General features: G+C 37.3%; 1 protein-coding gene across 1 annotated transcript in view; it reads left to right on the top strand.

Moving 5' to 3' along the window:
* Positions 1 to 23829, top strand: part of UBE2W (ubiquitin conjugating enzyme E2 W) — a 67746-nt gene that overhangs the window by 30077 nt on the left and 13840 nt on the right. The window contains exons 2-5 of the mRNA XM_027561201.1: positions 515 to 606; positions 6240 to 6342; positions 18677 to 18832; positions 22416 to 22491. Of these exons, the coding sequence (XP_027417002.1) occupies positions 515 to 606; positions 6240 to 6342; positions 18677 to 18832; positions 22416 to 22491 (427 nt within the window). The remainder of the gene's footprint in view (positions 1 to 514; positions 607 to 6239; positions 6343 to 18676; positions 18833 to 22415; positions 22492 to 23829) is intronic.

Here is a 23829-nt window from a genome sequence, read left to right as displayed (position 1 = left end):
TAATCTCAGGCTCTGATATATTCTGGTGTTGAAAGATTAAATTATATGTGGATGATACTGTTTTAAGAAGACAAATAGCTGAAAATTTAAATTATTTTAAACTTTTTCAAAAGACGTTTTCTATAGTTCTTCTGGAAAACCTATTTGTCTGAAATGATGCATTCTTTAAGAGTTATGGAAAACTATGATTTTTATCATTGAAAACCAGTAAAGGAAGCCCTGCTAAAACTTTTAAGCATTTATAACCTTATAACTTGGTAACTATCTTATAGCATCAATGGTTACAAATATATTTAGAAATAATTTAATAATTGTGAATTATAGGAAAGCAGTAAAAAATGTGAGAGTCAGGCATATAAAATATATAGATGTAAGGGGTTTATAAAGGAAAAGGCACGAGCATTTGGAGGAAATTTAATCAAGGATTTCAGACTTTATGACTACAAGGATATTATGTTGTAAGAAAAAAAAAGTACAAAGTTATTAATGATACTCTTTTTTTTTTTTTTTTAAGAAACGACTACAGAAAGAACTGTTGGCTTTGCAGAATGACCCACCTCCTGGAATGACTTTAAATGAAAAGAGTGTTCAAAATTCAATTACACAGTAAGTATTTTAAGTTTTAAAGTACTTGTTTTTCTTTTGTTATCAATGTAAGTATGAATATATACTCATTTTAAAAATACAGAATTATTTTCTGTGTGTCAGAATTATTTTCATATTTTATCTGATTCTCTCCCACTGAGAAGTAAATACAGTAAACATATCTTATTCTGTGCATTTAAAAACACAGTTTTGTTTTATGAAAGTTTCCTGCTGATGAAGTAGCGTGTTAAAAACTTTAGCCTGACTTTGTTAGGGAGTATTCTTCACCTGTGATAGAGTAGTTTGGTATGAGGTTATTTATCAGATTTTTCAAAAACATTTGAGGCTCTGAAGTGAACTTTAGCCACCTGATGCGAAGAGCTGACTCATTTGAAAAGACCCTGGTGCTGGGAAAGATTGAGGGCAGAAGGAGAAGGGGATGACAGAGAATGAAATGGTTGGATGGCATCACCGACTTGATGGACATGGGTTTGGGTGGATTGCAGGAGTTGGTGATGGACAGGGAGGCCTGGTGTGCTCTGGTTCATGGGGTCATGAGGAGTTGGACACAACTGAGCGATTGAACTGAACTGAAGTGAATAAACTGTCAAGAGGCGCACCTCTGTCCTTGTCCCCTGAACATACAGCATGGTTGCTTTCTTTATAGCAGCGTTAGCTAAGAGAATGTCACACCCTCAGCATTCTCATTTGATAAATTAGAGACTTGTATGAGGATGAAATGTGAAGGGTAGGAGAAGGACACAGAAGTATCCTCTGATTCAGCTCCTTCCTTGGGAGTGGAGCAGAAGTTTCTTCCCAGATATGTGCCAAGAATAGTAGAGAGATACAGGTTCCTTTACAATGAGCATTTTAAAAAGAGAGCATTCCCCCTCTTGAAAATGAGCATTTGAATTAGTTTGAAATGTTTTTGAAAGTATCATCCTAAGATTTCACAACTGACTATTTGGTCTGTCCTTATCACTCCTTTGATTTAACAGTTCCATTGGAAAAAGGTAAATGTAGTAAAATGGGAGATTTTTAAGTAATTGACTCTGTCCTTAAAAAAGAAAGGAAAAAACCCTAAAATGAAAAGGGGTATAAACCAACAAGATAAAAATTTCCTGTAAACCAACTTGTAGAACAAATTGAACAATTCAAATATTTAGTGATACAGAGACCAGAGAGCAGGAATAACCAAAACTCACACAACAGGGACATACTTATTTTCAGAAGAAACAATTTTTGGTTACCTTTGACCATGACATTTGGAGTCAGTGATTAAGACAGGAGTTAAGCTTTAAGAACAGTATTATTAAGAAAGGATCTTTTGAATGAAGTGAATTGCAAACCAAATATTAATCTAGTTAAAAGAGATGCATGTAATTAACAGGAAATAAACACTAATTTTAAAATAATATACTTTTTCTGTTGAGTTCTTTAGTTTCTTTAATCAGGTCAGGGCAGAAGCTGAAACAAAAGATAGATATTAGAGGAATCAGAGATAGGCGAAAGAGCAATGTTTTGATATAACTTCTAACCTAGTTTGAAAAAACTATGGAGGGAATTCCTTGGCTGTCTGGTGGTTAAGACTTTACAACTCTCAACTGCTAGGGCCCAGTTTCAGTCCCTGGACTGGGAACTTAAGATCCCATAGGCTGCGCAATGTGGCCAAAAAGAAAAAAAAAATTGTTGAAGTGGGATCCTATGAAGTGGGGGATATGGGTAAGGAAGATGAAGTAAGCCCATTACGCTTTATGGAAGACAGTTTGGTAGCATGTATTAAGACCTTAAAAATATTAGAATCATGTTCTCTGACCTAATATGCTATCCTTTGACCTCTATGCTCTCCTAAGGAAGGAACAGAGATACTAAAAGATCGACTTAGATCTGTTGTGGTCTCTCACTGAAATGGCACCCCTCGAGTTAACAGTCCATAGTCATCATGTAAGGCAAAAATTTTATGTAGTCATGATTGCCTTTGAAAACTCTTGAGAGAGGCTGTATTGGTATATATCCTATCTTAATATATCCAGCAAAGCTAATTTTCCCTTCATATATTTGTCTTTTTCTGTCTGACTTCACTTAGTATGATAATCTTTAGGTCTTTAGGTCCATCCATATTGCTACAAATGGCAATATTTCATTCCTTTTTGTGGCTGAATAATATTCCATTGTATACATGTACCACATCTTTATTTTTTGATTTTTTTTTGATTGAAGTATAGTTGATTTATAATATTGTGCCAATCTCTGCCGTACAGCACAATGAATCAGTTACACACATATATATATCATTTTTTAATATTATTTTCCATTCTGATTTATCACAGATATTGAGTATAGTTCCCTGTACTGTACTTTAGGACCCTGTTGCTTATCCATTCTGAATGTAACAGTTTGCATCTGCCAACCCCAGATTCCCAGTCCCTCTCTCCCTCCCCCACCATGTCTGTGCTCTTTATCTATGAGTCTGTTTCTGTTTCATAGATAAGTTCACTTGTGCCGTATTTTAGATTCCACATATAAGTGATACCATGTGGTATCTGTCTTTCTGACTTACTTCACTTAGTATGAAAGTGAAAGTGTTAGTCACTCAGTCACTCATCTGACTCTTTGCGATTCCATGAACTGTGGTCTCTCAGGCTCCTCTGTCCATGGAGTTCTCCAGGCAAGAATACTGGAGTGGGTTGCCATTCCCTTCTCCAGGGGATTGTCCCAACCCAGGTATCGAACCTGGGTCTCCTGCACTGGGGCCTGGTTCTTTACCATCTGAGCCACCAGGGAAGCCCATGATAATCTCTGGTTGTATCCATGTTGCTGCAGATGGCACCATCTTGTTTTTATTTATGCCTGAATAGGATTCCGTTGCATGCGTGGACCACATCTTTATCCATTCAGCTGCCGATGGACATCCAGGTTGTTTCTGTGTTTTGGCTGTTGTGAGCAGTGCTGCTGTGAACATAGTGGTTCATGTATCTTTTTGAATAATGGTTTTGTCCAGGTATATTCCCCAGAGTGGGATTGCTGGATCCTATAGTAATCCTGTTTTTAGTTTGTGCAGAACCTCCATGCTTTTTTCCAAAGTGGCTTTACCAAATTACATTCCCACCAACAGTGTAGGAGGTATGTATAGATGATATACCACATCATCTTTATTCATTGGTCTGTCGATAGGCTTCGAGGTTACTTCCATGTTTTGGATGTTGTAAATAGTGCTGCTATGAACATTGGGATGCATTTATCTTTTTTGAGTTAGAGTTTTAATCTTTTCTAGCTACTTGCCCAGGAGCGAGATTGCTGAATCTGGTAGTTCTTTTTTTAGTTTTTTAAGGAAACTAAACTTCATACTATTTCCTTAGTGGCTGTACCGATTTACATTCCCAGAAATAGTTTAAGAGAATTCCCTTTTCTCCACACCCAACATTTCTTATTTGTAAACTTTTTGATGATGGCCCTTCTGGCTTGTATGAGGTGACATCTTATTATAATTTTGATTTCCTTTTTTCTAATAATTGGCAATTTGGAGCATCTTTTCATGTTCCTTTTCATCTGTGTGTCTTCCTTGAAGAAGTGTTTATTTAGGTCTTTGCGTATCTTTTGATTGCTTTTTTTGCGGGAGGAAGTTAAACCCCCATCAGTCTCATTGCTTTTTTGCTGGGGGCGGGGGGCACGGGCGTGGTGCAGTTAAGCCCCTGGCAGTCTCATTGTTTGCAAATATTTTCTCCCAGCCCATAGGTTGTCTTATTTTGTTAATGGTTTCCTTTGCTGTGCAAAAGCTTGTAAGTTTGATTAGGAGGAATGACCTGGTTTTTATTAAAGATAGTAGGTTTTTTGTTTTTGTCTTTTTAATGCAGTTTTTGCATTGCATTTTATTTACTATGTACTGGTTCTGGTGTTAGGAATATACTAAATTTTTTGCATATGCAATATCATTTATCTTTCTAACAAAACTTTAAGGTGACTTTTTTATTAACTTTAACAATTTTTTATAATAACTATTTTAGAATTTAAGTACTTAAAACAGAAGAGCGTACTGAGGGCCACACAGCTAACTAAGGGACTGTCTAATTTTGCTGTAAAATACTGCCTCTTGAGTCTGTGGTCATATCTTTTCTATCTTTACATATCATGTAAAGTATTCAGCATGCCTTCTGAGAATGAATAGTCATGCTTTTAAGGATCTCTATGTGTTCCAACCTGGTTACTTTTAGAGAGTAGCCACATTTACTATTTTATATATTCCTGAGTTTGAGTGAACTCCTGGAGTTGGTGATGGACAGGGAGGCCTGACGTGCTGTGATTCATGGGGTCGCAAAGAGTCGGACACGACTGAGCAACTGAACTGAAGTCCATAATATGTGAGGTGCTCAATAGTAGCCCAGCAGTGTATCCTCAACCTTCTTTTTGCTTCCCTGTATTTAATATAATAAATTTTTATACCTGAAAAGTATAGGATTTAAGGAATTGACCAGGTATACAGTAATTATAAGTGGCATGGTTGTAATTAGAAACTCAGATTTTTACTTCTAAAATCTGCCCTGTCATGTATGTTGTAATAAACTGTGTTCCTCTTTTTTTAAAATAATTGGAGATAGTGTGCAGTATATTATTATAAACAGATTTATATTCATGATTATTATATATGAAAATAAAGTAAGCTTATATAGATGCCATAGAAATCTATTCTGGGGTTTTTTTTAATTTATTTGTTTTAATTGGAGGCTAATTACTTTACAATATTGTATTGGTTTTGCCATACATCAACATGAAACCGCCACGGGTGTACACGTGCTCCCACCTCCCTCCCTGTACCATCCCTCTGGGTTGTTCCAGTGCACCAGCCCCAAGCACCCTGTATCCTGCATCGAACCTGGACTGGCGATTCGTTTCTTATATTATACATGTTTCAGTGCCATTCTCCCAAATCATCCCACCCTCTCCTTCTCCCACAGAGTCCAAAAGACTGTTCTATACATCTGTGTCTCTTTTGCTGTCTTGCATACAGGGTTATCATTACCATCTTTCTAAATTTATTCTGGGTTTTATTAAACGGTTGAAACATAATGAGAGACAAAGGAAAGGCCTTTTAGAGCCTTGAGTAGCCATCAGAGTAAGTGGACTGATGGCAGCTTAGCTTCCTTTTTCCTGGTTAGCTGTCTCTGGAATACTCATGAGAAAATTGATCTGACAGCTTCTGTAGTCATTGCTGACATCAACTTCTCTCAAACTAATAGCTTCTAAAATAATTGATATCAGGAAAGCAGTTGATTAGCTTGACTTTATCTATAAAATCTTTTCCATAATTGTAGAGATGGTCTGAAAAAATAAGGTACCATAAATTGAGTAAGAAGAGTGTAGACTTTGGTGTCAGTACACCAAAGTTGAGTTTTATTTTATTTTTTTCCGGACCTGAGTTAAAACTTGGCTCTGTCCTTTTTAGCTGTCTGACCTTGGTCTAGTTTTTTAACCCAGGAGTGTCAGAGAAGGGAATAGGGCCAGGAGTGTTACTACCTACTCCTGTTGGGAGGATGAAGTGTGTTGTTACACATGGGTGACTCCTGTCCCATTGCCTGGCATAGATGCGTATCTGGTGTTCTTTTTCCTCCTCACCCCAGTCCTTTATAACTGAAGTTAAATTTTTTTTTCTATTCTAGGTGGATTGTAGACATGGAAGGTGCACCAGGTACCTTATATGAAGGGGAAAAATTTCAACTTCTATTTAAGTTTAGTAGTCGATATCCTTTTGACTCTCCTCAGGTAACTGTTTTGCTTTTTAAATTTTTATTGTATTTTTAGATTATAGACAAATGCCAAATTCGTGATTTTTGACTAAGTAAAAACTTATAATCATTACAATTATATTAAGTAGATTTGTTTCTTTATCTTATTTGTAATATAATCGAGGTCATATGGACAATTTACTGTATTGAGATTTACTGTATTGAGATTAGGCTTTGCTGCTTTTGTACTTCTAAAAACTTAAGACTATTTCTGATCCATTCATGTTAAGTAGACCAAAGGGCATAAATCTAACCCCTAGGCCCACAGGTTTTTCGAGAACTTCGCATTTTGGAGTAGCTGGAGCCATGTCTTTCTAGATAAGATGATGATATTGATAGAATGACATCATTAAGAGGCAAGTGCTGTTTTGAAAGGAGCACTTCTTTGATTTCTCATTGCCGTGCTGTCTCTTGTAGCCTTTCAATACTGCAAGGGCAAAATATTAAGATATTAAATATCTAGATATCAGCCCCAAACTTGATCATTTTAGTGTGAAGCACTGTCAGTTTAGTTAATGTCTGAAAACTTGGACAAAGGGTAGTGGTGGTAGATAAAAATTTTTGAGAGCTGTTTAACTGTGGTAAATGATTAATCCTTGGAGGTTAGAGAAAAGGAGAATTTAGGATGAATTCCAGCTTTCTGGGTTGGTAAGATGGATAATGAGTTACTTGTAGCTAAATGATAAGACAGTGACTAATTCTGTGTAGCACTGCTAGGTGATCAGGTGTTGTAGATCATGAAATTTCCCAAATTACCTGAAATTCAGTGTGTTAGGTGCTGCTGCTGCTGCTAAGTCGCTTCAGTCGTGTCCGACTGTGCAACCCCATAGATGGCAGCCCACCAGGCTCCTCCATCCCTGGGATTCTCCAGGCAAGAACACTGGAGTGGGTTGCCATTTCCTTCTCCAGTGCATGAAAGTGAAAAGTGAAAGTGAAGTCGTGTCCGACTCTTAGTGACCCCATGGACTGCAGCCTACCAGGCTCCTCCGTCCATGGGATTTTCCAGGCAAGAGTACTGGAGTGGGGTGCCATTGCCTTCTCCTTGATAAGTGCTAAAATATGCTATTTTTGAGGAAATTGATATTTTATTGCTACTTTTAAGTTGTTGTTCACTTGCTAGGTCTTGTCCTACTTTTTGCAACCCCATGAACTGCAGCATGCCAGGCTTCCCTGTCCTTCCCTATCTCCCAGAGTTTGCTCAAGCTCATCTCCATTGAGTCAATGATGCCATCAAACTATCTTCTCTCTCCTCACCCCCTTCTCCTCCTGCCCTCAATCTTTCGCAGCATCAGGGTCTTTTCCAATGTGGCCAAAGTACTGGAGTTTCAACTTCACCATCAGTCCTTCCAATGAATATTCAGGGTTGATTTCCTTGAGGATTGACTGATTTGATGTCCTTGTGTCCAAGGACTCTGAAGAGTCTTCTCTGGCACCACAGTTTGAAAGCATCAGTTCTTCGGCGCTCAGCCTTCTTTATGATCCAACTCTCATATCTGTACATGACTACTGGAAAGACCGTAGCTTTGACTAAATGGACTTTTGACGGCAAAGTGATGTCTCTGCTTTTTAACACGCTAAACTTTTCTTTTTAATTTTGTGGCTGCTATCACCGTCCACAGTGATTTTGGAGCCCAAGGAAAGAAAATGTCACTACTTTAAGTAGTGACACAAATAGCTTAATCTTCTTTTAGCCATGTGGGAGTATAGATGGAAGTCAACTTTTGTATTGTGCTGTAGTTAAAAAGATAATTGTTTCAAGGCATAGTATTAAATGGAAACTGATTCCTTGAGTTCTGAAGTTTCTATGTGAGCAGAAAAGTAAGATGTTGGGGGCTCATTTTTATGTTTTTCTAAAAAAAGTGAAGAAATGTGTCTTGTCGTGATCTCTGGGTTTCTGTAATAACCACACATCAACTGTAATCAGAAACCAAATGTATTCCTTCTCTTCAGAAAATAATCTTCACTTTCTGTTGTTGCCTTTGGCTTATCAGCATCATCTTAACTGTTTTTGCTTGAAGGCAGTGAGGTATCCACTGTTCTCAACCTGTTCCTCTACCTCACTTCAGCTAAATCCCTTCAAGGCCTGTGAAGGAAGAATAGGAATCATGGAATCAGAAACTTTGCCTTAGGGAATACTGGAGAAGGTTAACTGTGGAAACTCACAAATCTTAAAAAAAAAAAAAAAAATTCTCTAACCATGAAACTAGGTCTAAGGTATTCTCTAAAACTGTGTTCTTCATTCTAAATCAAATGTCAAACTTAAGCATCATTTGAATTTCATCTTTAATATTTTTGTGAGAGCCTTCGTCATAAATCCTATCAGATTGTATTCGTTATCCTCTTCCCTGATTTCACTCCTGCTTACTGGTCTGATTTTGGTGTCCTCTAGCTTCTTTATCGGAGAAGGCAATGGCACCCCACTCCAGTACTCTTGCCTGGAAAATACTATGGACGGAGGAGCCTGGTAGGCTGCAGTCCATGGGGTCGTTAGGAGTCGGACACGACTGAGCGACTTCACTTTCACTTTTCACTTTCATGCATTGGAGAAGGAAATGGCAACCCACTCCAGTGTTCTTGCCTGGAGAATCCCAGGGACGGGGGAGCCTGGTGGGCTGCCGTCTATGGGGTCGCACAGAGTCGGACACGACTGACGCAACTTAGCAGCAGCTTCTTTATTCTTCTCACACTTTAATGTCTTTAACCATCTTAAGCCACCAACTCCCAGATTTCCAGCTCTGTTTACATTCTCTTCCTTTTGAGGTTTAATTTCATGCCCTTGTTGGGCAGCTCTACTTGAACACCTCCTGACATCCCAAATTTAACACAGCTAATAAACTCAGTTTTTTTCCTAATAACAAAATAAGAGAATTCTCTCTCTGGTTTCTGTTCACCCATCTTCTTGTGTTAAATTTCTTTCCTTTCCCTCATTCTTAAGTGTGGTTTTTCAGATCCTTTCACAGACGTAAGGCAGTCTGATCACTTTTCTTAAGTTATCATCAGTGCTGTGTGGTCCAAGTTTATAGTTTTCGTTTGGACTATTACAGAGTAGCCTTTAATTCTTCCCACTCCTAGAGATCCTCTCACATTGCTGTTGGGTTTCTTTAAAGGTGCCATTACCTCATTGGTTTTCCCACATACATCCACCACCACCATCCTCACCCTTCTCAGTAAATCCTGTGATGGTTCTTACTTCCTGTGGAGTCAAGCTTAACAGTCCAGTCTCTTTATGGTCAAGTCTGAACTGAAGCATTTCAGCCACACATTAACCTCCATGCCTTCTATTGTATTGTAGTATTTGCATCATACTTTATTAATGTAACTTTCATTCTGATTCTATCTTGAAACAGCTCAATGAAATAGAGGAAATAGATTCATCCTCCTTTAATGTGAGGGAATTGAAGCCTGTAGAAGTGAATTGTCTTGTTTATGGTTTAAAAGCTAGTTATTAGAACAATCAAGAATCAAACCCAATTTACTTTTCTCCCATTCTGCTGATTAGATGTGAATACCAATATGGAAAATATCTGCTTATTCATTAATTGGCTCAGTGGTAAAGAATCTACCTGCTAAATGTAGGAGATGCAGGTTCAATCCCTGGGTTGGGAAGGTTCCTTGGGAAAGGAAATGGCAACCTACTCCAATATTCTTGCCTGGGAAATCTCATGGACAGAAGAGCCTAGTGGGCTACAGTCCATGGGGTGGCAAAGCAGTTGGACACGACTTAGCAACTAATCAGCAACAAAAAATTCATTAAGTAATGTTATTTCGGAAAATTAAAGACTACATGTAGAATGATGTGGAAACCCTAGGGCAGTTGTTCCAGTCCTTTGAAATACGAAGATCCCCTTTTAACATCAGTTAATTTTATGGTCCCTCCCATGTCATAGAAGTTATATGTTCTGTTACCCATGATTGAGAAAATGACAGAGCACTGGAAGTCCAGTAATACTTTTAAATGATTTTAAAGTTATTTTAATCATATTATCTATATGGTTATAAAATAATTATAAAGGGTCCAGTACTCAGAGCTTAATGTACATATAGATTTGAAGATTTTTCTGATAGCAAAACTTTGCTGAGGTCCATTGCTCTGGACAAGTGGTTGTGAAATTCCCCATTCACTGAAAATTTTATTTGATGAGATGTGGAAGCACACGGTTTTAGGGAGGCCAGATAAGCGATGACATTGACCCAGGTGAGAGGTGATGGTGATTTGGACCAGAAGGGTAACCATGGAGGTTGTGAAAGTGGCCATATTTTGGACCTATTTTAAAGGTGCTAAAAAATATACTTGCCTTGATTGTAAAGCTTTAGAAACATTGTAGCAAATAGTGTCTTCATCTTTCTGTGGTCTGATTCTCACACTGCTTTGTGAAAACTATTAATATTCATTCCACTGATCCATATGAGATGACTAAAAAGGGGAGAATTGAATTGAAAACTATTTTAAAATTCTTGTCCCCAACCACTTTTGTCAAATATTTATCATATATGCTAGACTATCTATGTCATATATATTATTCATAATTAGATTATTTTAGTTTATGAAACTGTCTACTTGTATGTTCAGTTTTTATAGTTGCCCTGTAAGTATTCTCATCTACTTGCAATTTTAATCAGAGAACACATTCCCTCTTATTGTCCCTATAGAAACCTTGGTGTCCATGTTGTAGATTGGCTTTTATAATTATAGCCTGTTTTGTATTGCTCATTCTATGTATATTGTATTTTGACCTATCTTGACATACCATATTCAGTGTCTGACTTTCTAATCACTTGTGGAGCGTTAGTCTGAACACATTAGTATGCCTGTGTTGTGTAAGATCTTAGTACTGTGAGGTCAGTGAGTACTGAGCTTGATGTTTAAAGTCCTCAGGTATAACAAGTAACATGAATTTCATATTAGAAACAGTTAGCTAATATCCACCCTTTATATTATCACTTTCGGTAGCATTCAGTTTAGATCTTATTAGTTTTATGAACAAATAATACATTTAGTACCCAAAGGTTACCCAGAGGTTGATTTGCTTAAAATTTTAGGTTGTATGTGGGAAATGCGTTCTTACCTCCAAAAGCATAGTTCTTTCTCAGCTCTCATCTGCTTTTGAATTTGAGCCACACAGATAGTTGGGTATTTGGAAATTTAGAGACACTTGAGAGCTGCTTCTTATGCAGACTCAGAATTTCAGATGTGGTTCACATACATTAGATCTAAGATCCTTTTCTAAATTTTTTTCCATTAAACAGCTTGTTCTTGAAAGTCTGTAATTCCATTTTATTCAGTTTGATTTACGTAATGGGGAATATGTGCAGTTGTTTAATCTGAATGACTACTTTCAATCTGAAAAAATTGTTTAAAAAAACAAATTAGCAAAACCCTTTATTCCCTTTGGTTTCAAATTCATTGTATTCAATTTTCTTGTCACATCTGTGTTAGATAGTTTATCAGCTATTTGCAACTCCCTTGGCCCCCCAAAAATAGGTTTTCAACTCTGAAAAGTTTAAAGACTCTTAAGTTTTCAGAACCTATTTAGCTGCATTAAAAAAGCTTGAAATGTCCATTTCCTCCTCAGGCTTGTACTGCATATTAAATAAACAAGGACAGTTAAGAGTGTGGCCTTGAAAAATTTCACCTGTGATTACGCTTGTGTCCTGTGCAAAGAACCAGAACAGCAAAGTTTACATCAAAACTGTCTGTTCAGACAGCTTACCAGACTTCTACGTGAATAAACTGTTGAAAATGTTTTTTCTTCTATCTCAGGAATTCTCCTCTGGCATGGAAACTCAGCCTTTCTCTCTTTAGACAAACTCCTAGGGGTTACCTGTACCGTGTGTGCCATGTGCAACACGTCACTTCACGTGTTTCGGGTTGTTGGAAGTTTTAGACTGGCTGCATTTGTCCTGAAAGCAGCATGTTTAGTCTCCGGCCATACCACCCTGATCTTGTCTGATCTTCGATGCAGCAGGTTTAAAATCCCGTGTTTTTCGTTTTCTTTCTTTTTTTTTTTTAAGCATTCAGTTCAGTTCAGTCACTCAGTCATGTCCGACTCTTTGCGACCCCATGGACTGCAGCACACCGGGCCTCCCTGTCCATCACCAACTCCCAGAGTTCACCTAAACCCATGTCCATTGAGTCAGTGATGCCATCCAGCCATCTCATCCTCTGTCGTCCCCTTCTCCTCCTGCCCTCAATCTTTCCCAGCACCAGGGTCTTTTCAAATGAGTCAGCTCTTTGCATCAGGTGGCCAAAGGACTGGACTTTCAGCTTCGACATCAGTCCTTCCAATGAACACCCAGGACTGATCTCCTTTAGGATGGACTGGTTGGATCTCCTTGCAGTCCAAGGGACTCTCAAGAGTCTTCTCCAACACCACAGTTCAAAACCATCAAGTCTTTGGCGCAAAGCTTTGTTTAGAGTCCAATTCTCATATCCGTACATGACCACTGGAATAACCATAGCCTTGACTAGACGGACCTTATTTGGCAAAGTAATGTCTCTGCTTTTTAATATGCTGTCTAGGTTGGTCATAACTTTCCTTCCAAGGAGTAAGCATCGTTTTATTTTATGGCTGCAGTCACCATCTGTGGTGATTTTGGAGCCCCAAAAAATAAAGTCAGCCACTGTTTTCACTGTTTCCCCAGCTGTCTGCCATAAAGTGATGGGACCAGATGCGATGATCTTAGTTTTCTGAATGTTGAGTTTTAAGCCAACTTTTTCACTCTTCTCTGTGACTTTCATCAAGAGGCTCTTTAGTTCCTCTTCACTTTCTGCCATAAGGGTGGTGTCATCTGCATATCTGAGGTTATTGATATTTCTCCTGGCAGTCTTGATTCCAGCTTGTGCTTCCTCCAGCCCAGCGTTTCTCATGATGTACTCTGCATAGAAGTTAAATAAGCAGGGTGACAATATACAGCCTTGACGTACTCCTTTTCCTATTTGGAACCAGTCTGTTGTTCCGTGTCCAATTCTAACTGTTGCTTTCTGATCTGCATACAGATTTCTCAAGAGGCAAGTCAGGTGGTCTGGTATTCCTATGTCTTTCAGAATTTTCCACAGTTTATTGTGATCCACGCAGTCAAAGGCTTTGGCATAGTCAATAAAGCCGAAATAGATGTTTTTCTGGAACTCTCTTGCTTTTTCCATGATCCAGTGGATGTTGGCAATTTGATCTCTGTTTTCTCTGCCTTTTCTAAAACCAGCTTGAACATCAGGAAGTTCACGGTTCACGTATTGCTGAAGCCTGGCTTGGAGAATTTTAAGCATCACTTTACTAGCGTGAGATGAGTGCAGTTGTGCGGTAGTTTGAGCAATCTTTGGCATTGCCTTTCCTTGAGATTGGAATGCAACCTGACCTTTTCCAGTCCTGTGGCCACTGCTGAGTTTTCCAAATTTGTTGGCATATTGAGTGCAGCAGTTTCATAGCATTATCTTTATTGAGATCTAATTTATTTCATTCTGCTCAGGAGACTTGGCTTTGATTTCTGGGCCAGGAAGATCCCCTGGAGGAGAAAATGGCAAGCCACTCCAGTATTTTGCCAGGACAATCCCATGGACAGAGGAGCCTTGTGGGGTACTGTCCATAGGGTTATAAAGAGTCAGACATGACTGAGACACTGAGCACATTGTTACTGATAGATATAATTGAGTTAAATGGTCCTTCAAACACAGCTGTACCCAAGTCTCTCAGGGGGTCTTCTGCAATTGGGCAGGACAATCTCTTGTTTTAAGACTTTTCCTTTTAATTATCAGGTTTACTTTAGCTCTCTTCATGGAAATTGGAGAAGGCAATGACAACCCACTCCAGTACTCTTGCCTGGAAACTCCCATGGACAGAGGAGCCTGGTAGGCTGCAGTCCATGGGGTCGCTAGGAGTTGGACACGACTGAGCGACTTCACTTTGACTTTTCCCTTTCATGCATTGGAGGAGGAAATGGCAACCCACTCCAGTATTCTTGCCTGGAGAATCCCAAGGACAGAGGAGCCTGGTAGGCTGCCATGTGTGGGGTCGCACAGAGTTGGACATGACTGAAGCGACTTAGCAGCAGCAACTTCATGGAAATGGAGGGTGAATGTCCAGAATTTAAAGGACAAAAAAAATGTAGTGTATAAAGTCATTCCTTTGAGAAATAATTCCTCTTCCTGTCTTATATTCAGTTCAGTTCAGTCACTCAGTTGTGTCTGACTGTATGCGACCCCATGGACTGCAGCACGCCAGGCCTCCCTGTCCATCACCAACCCCCAGAGCCTACCCAAATTCATGTCCATCACAATCAGTGATCCAGCCATCTTATCCTCTCTCATCCCCTTCTCCTCACGCCTTTGATCTTTCCCAGCATCAGGATCTTTTCAAATGAGTCAGTTCTTTGCATCACGTGGCCAAAATATTGGAGTTTCAGCTTCAATATCAGTCCTTCCAATGAACACCCAGGACTGATCTCCTTTAGGATGGACTGGTTGGAGCTCCTTGCAGTCCAGGGGACTCTCAAGAGTCTTCTCCAACACCACAGTTCAAAACCATCAATTCTTCAGTGCTGAGCTTTCTTCACAGTCCAACTCTCACATCCATCCATGACTACTGGAAAAACCACAGCTTTGACTAGACGAACCTTTTTGGCAAAGTAATGTCTCTACTTTTTAATGCTGTCTAGGTTGGTCATAACTTTCCTTCCAAGGAACAAGCGTCTTTTAATTTCACGGCTGCCCTCACCATCTGCAGTGATTTTGGAGCCCCCAAAATGAAGTGTGTCAGTGTTTACATTGTTTCCCCATCTGTTTGCCATGAAGTGATGGGACCAGATGCGATGATCTTTTCTTGTTTTCTGAATGTTGAGTTCTAAGCCAACTTTTTCACTCTCCTCTGTGACTTTCATCAAGAGGCTCTTTAATGCTTCTTCGCTTTCTGCCATGAGGGTAGTATCATTGCATATCTGAGGTTATTTATATTTTTCTGGCAATCTTGATTCCAGCTTGTGCTTCATCCAGCCTGGCATTTTGCTTGATATACTCTGCATATAAGTTAAATAAGCAGTGTGACAATATACAGCCTTGATGTACTCCTTTCCCAATTTGGAACCAGTCTGTTGTTCCATGTCCAGTTCTAACTGTTGCTTCTTGACCTGCATACAGGTTTCTCAAGAGGCAGGTCAGGTGGTCTGGTATTCCCATGTCTTTCAGAATTTTCCACAGTTTGTTGAGATCCACACAGTCAAACTTTGGCATAGTCAATAAAGCAGAAATAGATGTTTTTCTGGAACTCTCTTGCTTTTTCCATGATCCAGCAAATGTTGGCAATTTGATCTCTGGTTCCTCTACCTTTTCTAAATCCAGACTACACATCTGGAAGTTCACAGTTCACATACGTTGAAGCCTGACTTGGGAAATTTTGAGCATTACTTTACTAGCGTGTGAGATGAGTGCAATTGTGTGATAGTTTGAGCACTCTTTGGCATTGCCTTTCCTTGAGATTGGAATGAAAACTGACCTTTTCCAGTCCTGTGGCCACTGCTGAGTTTTCCAGATTTGCTGGCATATTGAGTGCAGCACTTTCACAGCATCATCTTTTAAGATTTGAAATAGCTTAACTGGGGTTCCATCACCTCCAACTAGCTTTGTTTGTAGTGATGCTTCCTAAGGCCCACTTGACTTTGCATTCCAGTATGTCTTGCTCTAGGTGACTGATCACACCATTGTTATCTGGGTCATGAAGATCTTTTTTTTTAATAGTTCTAATGTGTATTCTTGCCATCTCTTCTTAATATCTTCTGCTTCTATTAGGTCCATACCATTTCTGTCCTTTACTGTGCTCAGCTTTGCATGAAATATTCCCTTGGTATCTCTAATTTTCTTGAAGAGATCTCTAGTCTTTCCCATTCTATTGTTTTCCTCTATTTCTTTGCATTGATCACTGAGGAAGGCTTTCTTATCTCTCCTTACTATTCTTTGGAATTCTGCATTCACATGGTATATCTTTCCTTTTCTCCTTTGCCTTTCTCTTCTCTTTTCTTAGCTGTTTGTAAGCCCTCCTCAGACAACCATTTTGCCTTTTTGCATTTCTTTTTCTTGGGGATGGTCTTGATCACTGCCTCCTGTACATTGTCATGAACCTCATCCGTAGTTCTTCAGGCACTCTGTCTATCAGATCTAATCCCTTGAATCTATTCTTCCACTGTATAATCATAAGGGATTTGATTTAGGTCATACTTGAATGGTCTAGTGGTTTTCTCTACTTTCTTCAATTTAAGTCTGAATTTGTCAATAAGGAGGTCATGATCTGAGCCGCAGTCAGCTCCCAGTCTTGTTTTTGCTGACTGTATAGAGTGTCTCCTTCTTTGGCTGCAAAGAATATAATCAGTCTGATTTTGGTATTGACCGTCTGGTGATATCCATGTGTAGAGTCTTGCTTGTGTTGTTGGAATCTTATATTAGCTTCAACTGAAGAAATGGGTCCCATATGTTAGCAGTAGAAAAAAAATAGTAGAAGACACCTACTCATATGAAAGCGTGCTTTGTTAAATGTAAGTGTTTGTAAAATTGTACTAAAATCAGATTTATAGGTAGATATTTAAAAGCAAAACGTAACTTACGGTAGTTTACTGTAATATATCCTGTATTAAAATATAGCATACCTTATTGTGGCTACACTTTTTTTACTGGCTCTCTTCTGCTTTATAAAGGAAAAAAAGGGGGGATATACCTAGAGCAGTATATTTCATCAGTTTTTTATCACTTAAGGTAGGGTTTTTTCCTTATGAAGATTTTGCTGTATTCAAGTATGAGGCAATTTGTGGGGCTGAGATACACTTACTGTTAAGTCTGGTTTGGGAACTACTAGTTTATGTTTGATGTGCTAAGACACTTCAGTCATGTCCCACCTCTTTGCGATCCCATGGACTGTAGCCTGCCAGGCTCCTGTGTCCATGGGATTCTGCAGGCAACAATACAGGGATGGGTAGCCATTCTCTTCTCCAGCGGATCTTCCCAACCCAGGGATCAAACCCATGTCTCTTATGGTTTCTGCATTGGCAGGCAGGTTCTTTACCACTTGAGTTTTATAAAAATACCATCATACCTAGTGAATCAGAATCTGTCAAAGTGGGGCTCTTGAATTTGTATTTTTAGCCAGATCTCCAGATGATTTTTTTTCCCCCTAAGAGCCAGATGGGGGACTTTGCTGGCAGTTCAGTGGTTAGGACTCCATGTTTGCACTGCAGGGCGCCTGGGTTCCATCTCTGGTCAGGAAACCAAGATCCTGAATGACACGAGGCACAGCCAGAAACTTTTAAAAGGGGTGAGGGGGCAGATCAAGAAATAAGAGTTACTGCTAAGAATTGCTGCAACAGTAAAAATGGTGCATCATACTGCAGTATAAAATTCACTTAGAGGATTGATGGTTAATTTTATATCAAAGTGGTTTATTATGAACTAACATATCCAAGCTTTGTTAAATATGAGACTTCTACTTTGATCTAGTTTGGCCTGTGCTTACAGATTCCTTGGAATATATGAATTTACTCTCCTGCCTATTCAGATGCTCAGACAGATATGTTTCAGAAGCAGCACTATTGATATTCTGAATGTATTAGGGCTAAGGAAGGAAATAATAGATTTATTGCCTTTCAAAACAGTGCTAAGGGAAGATGGATAAAGGAGAAAACTGGTAGAAGAATTGAGTCAAAGAAAAAGCAGAGAAAAAGAGCAAATAATTGGGAGACTCATTCAACCTTTGCTTTTTTGTCCAAGCACATAGGTCTTTACTCCTTAATAAGTAGTAATTTGAAATTGTTCATCATACTGAAGTTTGAGTTTAGATGAGGTAGAATATATAGCAGTCATTTCCTTTTATGTATATGGCACCTTAGATAATAGCATTGTCGTCAGTAGGAGGAGTGTTCCTATTACATGTAATTTATATTGTCCTAAAATTGAACACTAGGATTTGGAATTTTAGTGTATTTGATTTCTGTATGTGGAGAACAATGAGTAGAATTTGAAAAACCGTTCTTGTACATACAGTTGTCTTTCACTAGTCTAAAAATGCTTGGTAATTTAGAAAATTTAAAAGTAATTTGTGAAAAATAGCTGAAATATAAACTAGATAATCTGAAGGTTTTTTTTCCTACTACATGGTTATTCATATTAGTAAAACCATTACTTATTCAATTAATAAGAATAAAATACAAGCAGTTGTTTATCTTGTTCCTGGCATTGATTTTGTTTGTTTTCAATTTGGTTTTTAAAATATTAACTTATATGGAGAATATTTTATTTTTTGGTAATACAGATAAAATTAATGGTTTTTGTTCTTTCTTAGGTCATGTTTACTGGTGAAAATATTCCTGTTCATCCTCATGTTTATAGCAATGGTCATATCTGTTTATCCATTCTAACAGAAGACTGGTCCCCAGCGCTCTCAGTCCAGTCAGTTTGTCTTAGCATTATTAGCATGCTTTCCAGCTGCAAAGAAAAGGTAGGACTTTTCAGAACTATTCAGGTAATAGCTTTTCTTCTAGTTCAGTTAGAGAAACTATTTTAATATAAAATTTATTTGAAGAAAGTACTTAATGCTTTTTACTGTGAAGTTATAGAGGATGTTTAGTAGTAGATTGGAAAATAATTTAATAATAGACATCAGACTTTATATTTCTTAAATAGGAAATGCCTTCAGATGTTCTTAAATAATCTAAGTTTTATTTCTGTAAGCATGCACAGGGCAAAAGTGTATAAGAAATTATGGTTTCTAGATTTCACTGTGGGAAGCCCCAGAAACAAGCCTTCTGGCTCCCCTCGCCTCTCTGCTGGTTTCTACTCTATAAGCCTGCTTTAGGGAATTTTCCAGGAACTGGAGCTCTCCTGTCATAAAGACTAGACTGAAGGCGGCAGACTGAATTACTAATAGAATTTTCAGGACTTTTCCTCTTATTCTCCTTTACTAATCTACAGATTCTGTCTGATGGAGAAAGGGGGAAAAGACCAGAAAGAAAAATCATGTGAGTTAAATTTAGAATACCCTTTTAAAGTATCTAAATCCTCTGTTTCCAGCCCTCTTTGTCATTCCTGCTTGATGGTTAGTGTCTCAATATTCTTGTATTTCTACATTTTAAAGCTTCTCTTCTCCATAGTGAGGGTGAGGGGAGGGTTTTGTTTTGTATTCTGTTTAAAGGAGAAATGAATTTATCTTAGAGATCAGGGAGCTGTAGGGTTATTCATTTATTGTAGCACAGCTTTTTTTCCATTTGAACTGTCACTTTTACCAAATAACTATTTAGAGAACATTGAAGAGAGTACTTCATTTTTAAATGGTAGCTTATCTAGATTTTGAAACACTCTAGGTCACTTGTTTGCAAAGTGAGTTTCTTAGAATGTGAGTTCCATAGGAGGTTTCATGGTGTTCAGTTTATAAGAAAAAATTTTGTTCAAATAAGAATGGGAAATAATGGGTTAAATTGCATATATATTTATTAATTCCAATGTGAGAGCCTTTAATATGCAATTTTATGTACCACAAGAGAAGGAGAGAAACTTCTTGCAGTTAAACTATCACATACCCTTAGTTGAAAGACGATCCCCATATGGGTAAAATAATAAGAAAAAAAATGTACATCTTAGAATAGATGAAAGAGGGTACATTTCATCTAATGTTGCTGCTAAGTTGCTTCAGTCGTGCCTGACTCTGTGCGACTCCATAGACAGCGGCCCACCCAGGCTCCTCCATCCATGGGATTTTCCAGGCAAGAGTACTGGAGTGGGGTGCCATTGCCTTCTCCGATCATCTAACGTTAGTATCACCTAACTTGAGTTTCCTCTTGGTTGTTGGTTTTTCTTGGCTACATTTTAGGCTACACTTGAGCTTTTGTTAACCCCAAGGGCTTGGAAACAAGTTTTATTCATTTATTGATTCCATATTTTCTCCTCTCCCAGCCTCCAACCCCAACACATACTTAGGTGTGGCGCAGAGCAGTTTACAATTACAAAGGTTTCTCTTAATTTTAATGCCTATAGAAAGATGAGGCAGTAACTATAGGATTTAATAAGTTAAGATTAATGCCAGTGGTGTTTGTGCATAGTTCTTACATGTGCCTTATGATTATTAGATCTGTTTACATTTAAATGCAATGATTTACTATTAAAAACTAGAAAATGGTTTTGTTCTCTAACTCCTTCATCCTTTTCTAACCCTCATCTTTCCCCTCACTTTCTAGTTGTCTCTTAGTGTTTCTTGCATAGTGTAAGACTAATCATTCCATTTAAATTATTGATAAACTATATTATATAATATAAACTATAAATTATAATTTATTCAACCAAAATGATAATCTGGAAGTTAGATTCTGACAGCATTAGTTTTGTGAAAAATGATAAAATTCAGACATTATTAGGACCCTACTATGTGCCCTTGTTACTGTGCTAAGTACCAGGTTACTAAGATGAAGAGGAAGCATGCTCAGGCATGAGAGGAATCTAGCATGAAACAGACTTTTAAAAAAGTCTTTTAAAATTCACTGGAAATTGTTCTGTTAAAACAGGTGAGTTTTATTCTGTACTGGACATGGATATATGAATTTCACTTTAATAGTCAACTCTCAGAATACAAATTTTTAATTTTACCAGAGACATTTTTTAGTCATAATTCTTCTGTTCCAATTTCCTTTTTCATAGTCAAGAATGGTTCCCTAGACTGAAGGCTTTTAAATCCATTATGTCTGCAGATTAAAGATCATTTCTGATATTGAGATCAGGGACCTTTCAGTAACCTACACTTTAGTCTCAGTGATCTTGTGATATAGATAGTCCAAACTTTCCAGCTTGTATTCCATTCTTAAAACAATTTAGCTAATCCAATTTTTTGTATACTTTAGTTTTTTAAGAAACACATCTCCTAGTCATTTACTAATTTGCTTATATTCTTGATATAAGCAAACAGAATGAATTTTCCCCCTTTCTTTTGATTTTTGAAGATTGGGTTGTGGTAAATGAGTTTATAAGATTGTTACAGCAGTAGCAGTTTATTCTACATGAGCACAGGTTATGACTTTACAAGACAGGCAATAGCAGACCATCAGTTCTTTGAAGTAGGCATCTAATTTCATGGTAATTTTTCAGGAATTTTCTCTAAACTGTATAAACAGGATGATCTTGGAATAGCTGTTCACTGTCTTATGCTCTACTTGTTCTGTTAAATTACTATGATTGCTATCTCATAAGAGTTAGATCATAGTTTTGTATATGGATTTTGGAAGCATCAAGTGAGACTGACTGTCAGTTTTGCTTTCCGCTGCGTCGGTAGTCCTGTTCACCATTGCTATTTAGTTGGACCTGTCACATATCCACTAACCTGCCTTCAGTGGCTCTAATACGCATTTCACATGTTTCCAAATCTTTGTAGAGAGGCACATATTTCTTGTGTTTGATCCACATCTAATAGTTTTCAAGAAAATTCTTTTACAACCTATCTTCACTGTTGTTGGCATCACTATTTCTGATGTAGCTCCCCTGTAGCGCTGCCATATGCTTCTAATAGTGTGCTGGCCTGGACATATGTGTAGCAGAAATGCTAATGTATCTCTCCCTTCATTTCCTCTTACATACATTTTGGAAACTGAATCCTTTAGTTTCTCCTTAACTATACTTTTTTTACAGGAGAGCAATAATCCTTTGTTTATAAATTGCTAGAATTTCTCAGACAAAGCTAGTTAGGTAGACTTTTGTTTTGACTAGCTCATAAAAATAATTATTAAATTATTTCTAGGGAGACAAGATAAACTAGAATTCTTTAGAACCTAATGCTGCCACTATGGTTGATTGTCATTCTCGAGTAATCCCACTGGAAGCTAACCCAAATCACATATGCATATCTATGTTGAAAAAAAAAAAAACAATTTCAGTGTTTTAGAGGCTACATTTCCTGGAATATATTTTTTTTCAGTTGTGACATCAGCACTTATATCGTTTCTTATACATTCTATAATAATTTTGCCTAGAGGTTTTTATTAAAACTATCTCCTTATGTTTTCCTGTTTTGTAACTTACCTATTTACACTTTTTCATTTCAGAGACGACCACCAGATAATTCTTTTTATGTTCGAACATGTAACAAGAATCCAAAGAAAACAAAATGGTGGTATCATGGTAAGCAGTTTTATTTAGAATGATAATTTTTCAGTATTTATGTTTGAAAGATTATAAATCTGCTTGGGAAAAAGAAGGAATTATATAATGGATGTTGTGGATAAGTTAGACCAGATTTTTAATGGAGCATATAAAATCATGGCCATCATACAAGTAGAATCTAAAATTGCTTGAATATTCTGCCCTACTATTTTATTACAAAAAAGAAGTACTTAATAATAATAAATCAAATTAGAACTAGCCTATTTGGAAACCTATTACTGGAGATAGAAGTTATGATGCCAGTGTACTCAGTTGTGGTACTGTTGTTAGCGGGTAGAATGTCAGGTTGTTAGAGATGGCCTATTAACTTAAAGAAAGCTGTTCCTAATCTAATAGTTATTCCTAAAAAAATCTGAGGTTCTACTGATTGTAGCTTTATGAATACGTTATTTTTAATATTTTAATTTCTGTTTTTGTTGGGTGATGGTCACTTAATAATTGAAGGTTGCTAGCACGTTTTCTAAACTGCTTCCTCAAAGAGGTGTTTGAAATTAAAAACAGAAAAGAAGAAACCATAAAATTATTATTTTGAAATATTATAAAAATGTATATTCTTTACAAATTATTGCTTTAATGTGTAGTTCAGTAGAAATTCAGTTCAATGATAGAATGGGTGCTTTTAAGGTTTGGAAGAAAGATAAGAAAGCAGGTTTGTTTTTGTTTTTTTTTTTTTAATTAAGATATTGAAGGAGGATAAGTCTACCAAACACCAAAAGATAATAGTGTAAGAACAGACATCAAAATAGAATTACTCTTTTCTAGGCCTTATTGTATATAAGTTTTGAATATGTGATAAATAAATGTATCACAAACCAATGAGAAGGGAAAAATTATTTAGTAAGTAATCCTGTTAGAAAATTGGTATTTTGGGGAAAGAAGATTTTATCTTTTCATATAGAAAATATTTCCTTGGATTGAATTAATAAGCCTTTTAAAAACTACATACAGTAGAATTCTGGAGGAAGGAAGAAAGAACTTCTGAACTTAAAAGGAGTCACAGAGTAAACATTTAGATATATGAAAATGTAAATCTTATATAAAAGCTTGGGGAAAAACCTCAAATCACAGTCAATGTAAAGTCAAAAAATAAAATGTGGAAAACAGCTTTGTAAAAATAAAGAGCATTTATAATTGCTACTCAAGAATAAATTAATTACAAGCATGGGCAAAAAAGTTCAACATGGTAAAATAATTAAATTTTAATATTTTGAAACTTATTGGCAGTTTTATAAAATTAGTGTGGTGTTGAAGGAGGAGGATAAAGAGCTTACTAAAACTGCTTATTCGCTGGTGGTA

Source organism: Bos indicus x Bos taurus, chromosome 14 (assembly GCF_003369695.1).
Source record: "Bos indicus x Bos taurus breed Angus x Brahman F1 hybrid chromosome 14, Bos_hybrid_MaternalHap_v2.0, whole genome shotgun sequence".
NCBI classification, from domain to species: Eukaryota; Metazoa; Chordata; class Mammalia; order Artiodactyla; family Bovidae; genus Bos; species Bos indicus x Bos taurus.
Note: the sequence above shows the minus strand (reverse complement) of the source record. Positions and strands in the feature narration are given on the sequence as shown.